This window comes from Gymnoscopelus braueri (assembly GCF_963280865.1).
Source record: "Gymnoscopelus braueri genome assembly, chromosome: 8".
Taxonomy (NCBI): Eukaryota; Metazoa; Chordata; class Actinopteri; order Myctophiformes; family Myctophidae; genus Gymnoscopelus; species Gymnoscopelus braueri.
Window position 1 is genome coordinate 54,129,924 of NC_137609.1, and position 10,915 is coordinate 54,140,838.

Consider the following 10,915-nt stretch of genomic DNA (forward strand, 5'->3'; position numbering starts at 1 on the left):
TCAAATACAAGTTTCTAAAAAAAAAAAAAAATCTTCACTTTCCTACAATACTGAATGCATGATTAGGGACCACATGCAATACCTCCACGGACCACCAGTGGTCCACGGACCACCAGTTGAAAACCCCTGAACTAGGGGGTTTCACGGGTGCTGAATCCATTCCAACCATTATGTTTGAGTAAAAATGTCTCCCTGGCCATATCATATTGGTATATTGGTTATTGTTAAGCTGTAATGTACAGCACAGTGTATAATCAATAGTAGGGATTGGGGTGTTGTTGAATTGATTCTATTCTGAAAAATAAATTAAGAAAACATTGCTAAACACTTGATAAGAGTGTACACCTACTAGAAAATATTGCTAAACACTTGATAAGAGTGTACACCTACTGTGCACATGCTCAGTGGGATACACTGTCTGAACTTAAGGTAGCCTGGTAAACCCCTCCCTCCGGAATAATAATATAAGGTTTCATTATCATTTGCATGCTTACAAAAGAAACAAAAAACATACTCAGGAGAACCAGCAGTGTACCGCAATAAATAACAGTAATAAACATATCTAATAAAATACTGTAATGCAATGAATTAAAAATCACTGCATTACAGCCGATCTACAAGCTGATGCGACGCATTGTGAGCTTGTAGATCGGCTATTTTCAAATGGCCAAAATGTATATAGGGCTGAAGTGGGTAATACATGTTTTGTGTAATAGAAATCTACAAAGTAACTAAACTGAAAATTGGAAATACTCAGTAAAAGTACTTAAGTAAAAAACATACCTCAAAATTAGTAAGTACAGTTGAGTACTAGTTACTTTACACCACTGGCAGCATGTCAATTCAGAATAAACATGGCAGCATGACATATAACAGCACAGCAAGGCAGAATGGTGAAAGTGCATTAACAGGACACAGAGTTCACCACAGAATTCAAAATTGGCAAAACATGTAGCCAAATTGGCAAATAAAATAGGTATCTGAGGTTAATGTGATTAAGATGTTTTTAATTAAATATTACATTGTGATATCAAATATAAATATCAATCACATCAGACTACATTTCCACTTTGCATTTAATTTAGTCTGAACAGATGCAGGGATAACACATCCCCAACGGCCATAAAAATTACTGACCGGGGAGATATCAAAAGCAGAGGGATGGATTGCGGAGGCATTTACTTTCACAAACAAAACAACAGTCTTATAAAAAAACAAAATGGGCATTTCAAATCAAATAGATTCTTCATTCTCTCCTCCGCTAATCACCTGGATTTATTCATCAATAAAGACCGGCTCACTGTCCATCCCTTGCATATTGACTGTGTAATGTAAATAATAATAATAATAATAATAATAATAATAATAATAATAATAATAATAATAATAATAATAATAATAGCCTAATAAGAAAATTATGAAACTGAGAATGCTGGCCACAGATTTTCTGCTTTCCAATCTACAGTTATTATTATTATTTTTTATCCCACGATTTCGTAACCCATATTTTTTTCACCCAGTGCCAATTGCCTATGTAATCCTGGGCGCTACTCTCCCTCTGCCAGCCTAGGGAGGGCCCAAGCTGAAGCTCTTGCGAACTTGAGCCACGTCAAGGCACCACCGAGCGAGCTAAAGCGAGCGAGTTGCCGCGCCGAACGTTGCGAGGTTCGCTTGGGCCGACTCAGCGCCGTTCGAGTTATGTGCCGATAGGGACAAAATAGTAAATAATGTTTTGGTGAGAGCGTTTGCCCCAACTGTCACTCAAAGTGACTACTGGCCAATCACAGCGCGTCCTAGCACAAGCGTATTGGCCAATCATGCACGACTGGTTTAGACTATGTAAGGACGCTGAGGAGCAAGCAGGCCACTTCTTTTCTCCTGACAGGGGGAGGTTCCCTGGTTGGACGTAGCGCGTGGAAGGAACACGTTATTCCAATCAGTTCCTTTCCCCTCCATCAGGCGCCCTGGCTGACCAGGGGGAGGCAGTATAGTGACCAGGATTACTTCATGTTTTTGTGAGGGTACCTACCCTAGGAGACACGGGGAGAACATGCAAACTCCACACAGAGAGGCCCTTTCGCCAACCCCACCTAGGGTATGGGCACTGATGACGCGGAGGAGAGAACACGCCCCCAGCGCCCACAGCATCCCCGGTGGGAATTGAACCCAGGACCTTCTAGCTGTGAGGCGACAGGGCTACCGACTGCGCCACCGTTCCCCCCAATCTACAGTTATAACGGCAACATATCTCAACAAGTTCTGCAGATTTCACTCTGAATAAGGAGTTGCTTTAACTTCCTGTTGAAGTTAGCTGTGTGGGTGTATCATGATGAACAGGAAGTCACTGCTATAGTATTCTCTCAGTACCTACATTCAGTTGGTTCTGAGGTTACTGAAGTAGGCGTAACACATTTATGTGAGGAGGCTTGACTGACGTCAAACCTCTTAAAGAGGAAGATGTTATTCCACTTTCATACCTCTAATGCATTCAGACAGTAGCACATGAGAGAGACACAGTGTAGTAGAGACAGACAGTAGGACAGCTGAGAGACAGACAGTAGGACAGCTGAGAGACAGACAGTGTAGTAGAGACAGACAGCAGGACAGCTGAGAGACAGACAGTGTAGTAGAGACAGACAGTGTAGTAGAGACAGACAGTAGGTGTGTGTGCTGAACAACAACATGGAGAAACTCGTACAGATGCTGTTGTTTTTCTGTGATGTTTTTATGACCTCTGTCCACACTCTGAAACAGACCAATATAATTGTGGAACCGGGACAAAATGCCATCTTGCCCTGTTCTCTGGATAAACATAATATCATCTGGCACAGGGAGATAGAGGGGCAAACCCCTGATCAGATTCTGAGAACTTACCATAAAAAAGTGGAAGACGTTGATCATTTTAATGAGACTTTCAAAGAAAGATACTCTGTGAAGCTGGGAAACAGTCTGTTCATTCAAAACATGACTTTGGAAGACATGACATTGTTTTACTGCACCCATGTAGATAACACCACCTTTTCCAATGAAATCTTCCATCTCGTCTCTGGTAAGCATGCTAAGATTCCTGACTGAAGTTTTGTAAAAATGAAGTAAATCACAAAATGTTGTGAAATTGTGAAATTAATTGCAAAATTAATTTCAAATAATGATTATTTATTATTATTATAGTTATAATGGAAGTCTATGGTACAAATCTTGTAGTTAATACTCCCAACTTAACTTTTGTGTTTAATCTGTCATTATACAAAAAGTAATAATGCATTCAAATCAATCTTCTCACTTATAATTCAGATGGGTCAGCCGGTGATACTAATAATAATCAAAGTCAAATCAAATCATTTTAGAATATTGAAATATAAGCCTAATGTATTTTTTTTATACAGTTAGTGTTGTACGATCAAAACAGGGTTTTTTAAAGGGTAACTTTTTTATTGTGGTTAATTAAATCATGAAATAATTTAAACAAGAACTCCTTCATGAAAAAAAGGTATTGATCTTTCATAATTTTATTGTAATTTAAAGTTCAAAATACAAAGCTTATTAACACTCCTAACGTAACTTTCCCTTTTCAATCTGACATTATACAAAAAGTAATAATATACACCAAAATCAGTCTCTTGGGTCAGCCAATGATACTAATAATAATCAAAGTCAAATAAATGTAAATGTGTGGGTAAAAATATTGATCTTTGATCATTTTATTGCAGTAAATACACAATGTTCCTTAACACGCCCAAAGCAACTTTTTGTTCAATCTGACATTATACAAAGTAATATATATATATATATATATATATATATATATATATAATGATAATACATACGATTTATATACCGCTTTTCTAGATACTCAAAGTCGCTTTACAGAAGCAATATAAAACCAAAAAGTAATAATGCACCGAAATCAATCTTCTCACTTATGATTCAGATGGATCAGCCGGTTCTACTGATTATAATCAAAGTCAAATTTGTTTTTAGAATATTGAATTATAGTGTATTTTTCAAAAAGTTGTTAGTGGTATATATCAAAACTGGCATCTAAATGGTTATTTTTTATTGAGATTAATTAAATAATTATGTAATTTAAACAAGAACTCATCTTTTTATAATTGGGAAAACATATAATATTTTCATAATTTTATTGCTATTTAAAGTTCAAGTTCTTAGCTCCCAACGTAATTTTTTTTTAAAGCAAGGCATAAGGGTTAACAGGGATCACTATTGATTGCAAAGCTTCCGAAAAGTTAGCCACAACTAAATATGAATAAGATTATTTCAGTGACGCGTTTCTCAAATGGTACATTTCTCACCTTTTTGTTGGAAAGGCGTTGACTGCAAGCTGCTAACCAAAGACAGTCCGTCGGATTTGACCTTGTGGACCATAGTCATCATACCTCCGGTCGTGATTCTGGTCGTGTCTCTGGTTCTCAACGTCATTCTGATAACAGGTCTGTACAACTTTCAGATGGTTAGTGTTTTAAAGGTCACATGAGTAGGTATTTCATACCAACAATAATAATTAAAACTGTGTGGTAATTTATGTACTTCTGTAATCAATCTTGAATGTTGAAGTGATCTGAGTCTGTTTCACTACTTTAAAGCTGCAATCCAGGAATTATTTTAATTAATAAAACATTATTTTAACCAATCTGTATGGTAGTATGTTAATACAATTTATAAAACCAAAAGGATCGTTACTTGAGTCTTATTAGTTTCAAATGTAAATTTTCACTGCGCCAAAGTGTTAAACTTTTTCGGTCACAACTTATTAGCAAATTCACGTTTAAATAACTTGTAGTCGTAATTAACTCTTACGCTTAATTAATGATTAGCTTATACATTAATTCACCATTAATGTATCATGAATTCATCATTAATTTAATTCCTGTTAATTAATGATGAAGTCACTATGACTTAACCAAGTTAATATATCATTGGTTAAGGGCCACACGAGGTGGGTTTGTAGATCAGGTTTTTTTTGTTGGCTTTGATGCCCAGGATGAGTGCTCATCGGTGGGTAGGAGAAGCATGGAGAGTCGGTCTCTTTTCCTAATACCAATAGTACAATCCCAAATATGTATTGTATTGATGACCAAACATTAGATAAGTGTCCAAGCAGTCAAACCAAGCAGTTATAGCACAAGGCAACACTGGTTTATTTTCCAAAAAGTAACAAATAGTTGCCAATATTCCAAATAAACAAGTTATAGGGCATAAAGAAGTCAATAAAACAAAATAATTACAAAACAAGATATGACCTCAACTATAAAGCTCTGTTCATGTATATACTGTATGTAGAGTATATACTGTATATATATATATATATATATATATATATATATATATAGAGAGATTGATGTGACATGTAAAAAAGAATAAGTAAAAAGCAGTGGTGGAAAAAGTACTCACATATTTTCCTTAAGTAAAAGTATCAATGCTGCAATGTAGAAGTACTTTCTTACAAGCAAAAGTCCGGAATTAAAAATGTACTTGAGTAAAAGTACAAAAGTATTGGTATCAAAATGTACTTAAAGTACCAAAAGTAGAAAATACTCATTGTGCAGAATGTCCTTCAGAAGTTTTCAAATGTTTAAAAATCTTTTGAAAATAGCAGATATACAAGCTTGAAATGTGTCGCATCGCAACGCATTGTGAGCTTGTAGATCGGCTATTTTCAAATGGCCGAAATGTATAGAGGGCTGAAGTGGTTAATCTATGTTTTGTAATGATAATCAAAAGTAACTAGTGACTAAAGCTTTCAAATAATTGTAGTGGAGTAAAAGTATATTTGCCTCTGAGATGTAGTGGAGTAGAAGTAAAAGTACTGAAAATTGGAAATACTCCAGTAGTATAATAAGTAAAAATACCTCAAAATTGTACTTAAGTACAGTACTTGAGTACATGTATTTAGTTACTTTACTTTAAATGGTAATTATTGAGAAATAAATCCCGATAGGGTGATTAGACCCTGACGCTAGTGAAGCGATCTAATCACCCTGGAGGAATTTATTTCTCAATAATGACCTGCTCCCCATTAATTATCTCGCTTATTACACAGCGCCTTAATACATTGATAAATTGACCCAAAAGCAACAACAAAACAAAGGATTTAATTGCGGTATTGAAAGTAGTCCATTAATTTATGCCAGGTGCATCCAGTGCAATGCGGTCGCCTCGGAAAACAACGGGAAGTGTGATAATCAATAGGCTTTCTCGTTACAGCATTGTCTATTTCTCGCTTCAAATGTTTTTGAAACCATTCTTGAGAGCAACGTTTAGTTGTAAATGACATTGTGTGTTTGTTTCTGAGTCTTTGATTAGATGGCGGTCTGTTATTGAGTTCAGCGGACATTATTAAAAAATAACACACAGCTGAATTCAGTGATTGACCAATTACAATCAAGCATTCAACCAAGCCGTGTAATAAATTGTATTGACATACGCTATATAGATTGGATAAAATAATATTTTTTTCATTAAGATTAGTTCTGGGTTACATTTTAGGAATTCAGGACATTCAGTTAGACTTTTACGTATGATATAAAGAATTATAATATTTTGCACAGTAAAAAAGTGTTTTCCTTTTGATCTAATTATTAATGTGTGTCTGTTATATGTTTAAAGGTTTTTGTTTAGCTCGATGCCGTAACAGACCCAAGGCCCCCGACCCAGTGGTGAGTGGACATTTCTATGTCTTCCATACATACAAACATACATACATATACGTATGAACATACATATGTACAGTACGTACACAGTGGTGTAAAGTAACTAAGTACATTTACTTAAGTACACTTTTGAAGTACTTTTACTTTACTGGAGTACTTCCAATTTTCAGTATTTTTACTTCTACTCCTCTACATCTCATAAGCAAATATTGTATTTTTACTCCGCTACATTTATTTGAAGTTACTTATTTAGTTACTAGTTACTTTGTAGATTTTGATTATAATTATAAAACATACATTAATCACTTCAGCTCTGTATACATTTCGGCCATTTGAAAATAGCATATCTACAAGCTCACAATGCGTCGCGATTGAGCTTGTAGATCTGCTATTTCAAAAGATTTTTATACATTTGAAAACTTGAAATGGGACTTTCTGCATAATTAGTACTTTTACTTTCAGTACTTTAAGTGCATTTTGGTGCCAATATTTTTTTACTTTTACTCAAGTATATTTTGAATTCCGGACTTTTACTTGTAACAGAATATTTCTATATTGCAGTATTGATACTTTTACATAAGTAAAAAATGTGAGTACTTTTTCCACCACTGTAGTACATACATAAAGTCATTGTTCTTCTTCTTCTTCTTCTTCTTCTTATTAATAACAATACTAAAAATACTACTACTACTACTACTACTACTACTACTACTACTAATAATAATAATAAGGGTAATAATAATAATAATAATAATAATAATAATTTTAATAATAATTTTAATAATAATAATAAAATGTCGTAACACAACGTGGTTTGTGTTGTTTTATTCTGCGTTGTAATTTTAGTTATTCGCTATACGTGTACATTTATGACAACTAACCTCCAAAACTATTTGAGCATGATGAGAGAAATATGTCTGTCTATCAGTCTTGTCTGCTGACACAGACTGCTGTGTATAATTCAGCAAAATCCAAAACATTTTAAAGAACTGGTTGGTTCTATTTACATATTTCATTTCCAGAAATTGCTCCTTTTCTTGTGTGACCCTCAACACAGGATTTGAGAATCCTCTGCCTAAATTGTTACTCTACTGCTTTAATAATAATAAGGGTAATAATAATAATAAGGGTAATAATAATAATAAGGGTAATAATAATAATAATAATAATAATAATAATGATAATTATTAGTATTATTAGTATTATTAGTATAATTATAATAAATACAACTTATACTGTCTCAGATTTAAACTATGGCACAGTGGGTGTCCTCCCCACCACAACAAACTCCATACTACTGTCTACGACTACAATGTATTCATGTTTCTTTTTTTCCTGACTGGTTTCAGTACGATACAATCCAGCCTAGCAGTTCAACATACGAGACGATACGTAAAAATCCTGCATGACCCCTCCATGTCTGATCCTGGACCAACAGAGGTGCTGCTTTCAGTTGTGTAACAGCGCCTCCATCTGGGCGGTGTGTGAAGTATTTGGGGCGTACATACATAGGGTGTTGATACTGAACCTAAACCATAAAGAAAACCTGATTTGGCTTCAAAAATCTTTTGAAAATAGCAGATCTACAAGCTCACAATGCGTCGCATCGCGATGCATTGTGAGCTTGTAGATCGGCTATTTTCAAATGGCCGAAATGTATATAGGGCTGGTTAGTGAGTATTGTATGTTTCGTTATAATAATCAAAATCTACAAAGTAAAAATTGGAAAATACTCCAGTGAAGTAGAAATACCTTGACATTGTACTTACTACTTAAGTACAGTACTTGAGTACATTTACTTAGTTACTTTACACCAGTGGTACAGACAGTGATGTCATCATGAAATCACAAACACATGTACAGGCAGTGATGACATCATAGCAACAACACCACCATGAACAGCTTCCACATCCACCTGGCTACCGTCAGACTGATGAACAAGCCATGATCACCACCTGTCAGAATGGTCTTGGACTTTTGCTCTTCCCCATGGTCATGGACCTACCTGTCCAGGGACAGTTACCTTTTTTTTATTTTATACCTATCCCATGGGGAACTTCAGTTTTCAGCTTTACCCAGCTGAGTGCTGAGTGCCCACAGAGGAGCGAGGAGAGGGGAGCAGTGAGGGGTTAAAGGGCAAGACCACTTTAGTAGAGGTTTGGGTTGTGTAGTTACCTTGCCATGATGTAACTCCAAAGGTGGACAAGAAATCTAACATAATTGCTCCATTGATTAGAAATTGATCAGTCAAAATATGCTCCTCATTGACTTACATTGTACGCTGAAACAGCTCTCAGTGTCACTCTTTTAGCACATAAACTTTTCTTGTCCACCTTTGGAGTTACGTCATGGCAAGGTAACTACACAACCCAAACCTCTACCAAAGTGGTCTAGCCCTTTAAGTGTCTTGCTCAGGGACACTTTGATACATTGCTGAGAGCTGGAATCGTACCTGGGACCTCCAGGACCTCCGGAGTCCCAGGCGGGCTCACTAACAATTCAGCTTTGGCCACCCCTCTTTTTTAACCCTTATTGTCTCCGCCAGGCCGAAAGGCATGGCGAGAGAGTATGTTTTACCCCCTGTCCGTCCGTTCGTCCGTCCGTCCGTCCGTCCGTGTGTCCGTGTGTCCGTGTGTCCGTCCGTCCGTCCGTCTGTGACCAGCTAATCTCCGCCACCGTTGCCTTGATCGCAGCGAAACTGAGCACACACACTCCCTGGATGCCAATTCCGAACTTCTGCCCCAAATTTTTCACATGGGCCTTTTATAGCGCCACCAGGAGGCCAATTTGTGCAAAACATATTTTTTGACAGTACTCCTACAGATTTTGTCCAAAAATCCCACAAATCGGTACATAGTATCTTTCAAATTTTTCATATTCCATCCTGATTGGCTAAAAATGGCTTCCAAAGTTTGCAGGAGTACTCCGGTTTGAACAAAATGCCTCAAATCATGAACACAGCATGCAATTTCCGTGAAATTTTGCACGCATATTTCCACTTTGCAGAGGAAGAAATGGCACTTGCAAATGTTCAAATCAGCCTCATGGTGGCGCTATAACAGGCAAATTCATGTTTGTACCTATAACAGCACCGATCTGTGTAAAACTTTGTATGCGCACTCCCTAGAGGTCAAGGAAAAACCTTTGCCTTGCATTTTTCACATCTGCCTTTTATAGCGCCACCAGGAGGCCGACTTACGTAAAACATTTATTTTTATTTTTATATTACTCCTTCCGATTGTATTCAAATTTCACGCAAATCGGTACACATGATCTCCATAGTCATGTGATCAAGACGGATGTGTTAGATTTTTCATATTCCATTCTCATTGGCTAAGATTGACATCTAAAGTTTGCAGTAGTGGCTTGTTTTGAACAAAACTCCGCAAATCATGAACGATTGTGGTCAAACTTTGCAAGCACCTTCACACTATGTTGAGGAACAAATGCCAACCTTTTAACATTGGCCTGTTATAGCGCCACCAGCAGGTCTAATTTAGCAAAACATTTTTTTTGCACAAATGCCTCAAGCCATGAATGCAGTGTCCGATTGTCGTGAAAGGCCTAATAAGAAATGGCACCCTTTTCACATTGGCCACATATAGCGCCACCAGGAGGCCACAATAACCTACCTGACCTGGCGGAGACCTGTGCTCCGAGGAGCGCTTTTTCTAGTATGGACTATGAGTTCGACTCTCTGCACCTTAATCCCATGTACAAAGCGGTACGGACCTTGACTTACGTCCATAGCATCCAGTATCATATTACTGTAATATACGTATATATATATGCAGCTATGCTCATGTACCTTTATGTCTAACCTCAGGTACTGACTGCACCGGATACATGTGTAAATATGTAAATCAATTGTTGTTTTTTAATTTTTTTTATTCTTCTTCCCTTTCTCTTTTATGGAAATAACAAAAGCTTTGGAATTTGCACCAAATACTAATTTCACCCATTGTTTTACTCCTGTAAACCTGTGATGTGACAATAAAGTTTATTCTGATTCTGATAGCAGTATAAATCAGCAGTAGAGCTACAGACAGTACATTTCTCAGCTCATCTGAGCTAATCTGAACTAATCTCGCAAACCACTGGACCAATTAATTAGCGACCAACCCTTTGGTGTATGGTTATAAACTATCCATCCATCAATCTTAAACCGCCTATCCGGAATCTGGTAGCGGGGGCAACAGTTACTATATAAACTTTAACCTTGCAAAACTGATTTGAGCTGCATG

General features: G+C 36.6%; 1 protein-coding gene across 1 annotated transcript; it reads left to right on the forward strand.

The window, feature by feature from the left end:
- Positions 1–2,503: 2,503 nt before the first annotated feature.
- On the forward strand, positions 2,504–10,686 carry LOC308090204 (uncharacterized protein). The gene is made up of 4 exons (XM_080435268.1): positions 2,504–3,049; positions 4,329–4,451; positions 6,628–6,677; positions 8,021–10,686. The coding sequence occupies exons 1-4, from the start codon at positions 2,683–2,685 to the stop codon at positions 8,078–8,080; spliced, it is 600 nt and encodes a 199-aa protein (XP_080291394.1). The 5' UTR covers positions 2,504–2,682; the 3' UTR covers positions 8,081–10,686.
- The last annotated feature ends 229 nt before the right edge of the window (positions 10,687–10,915 follow it).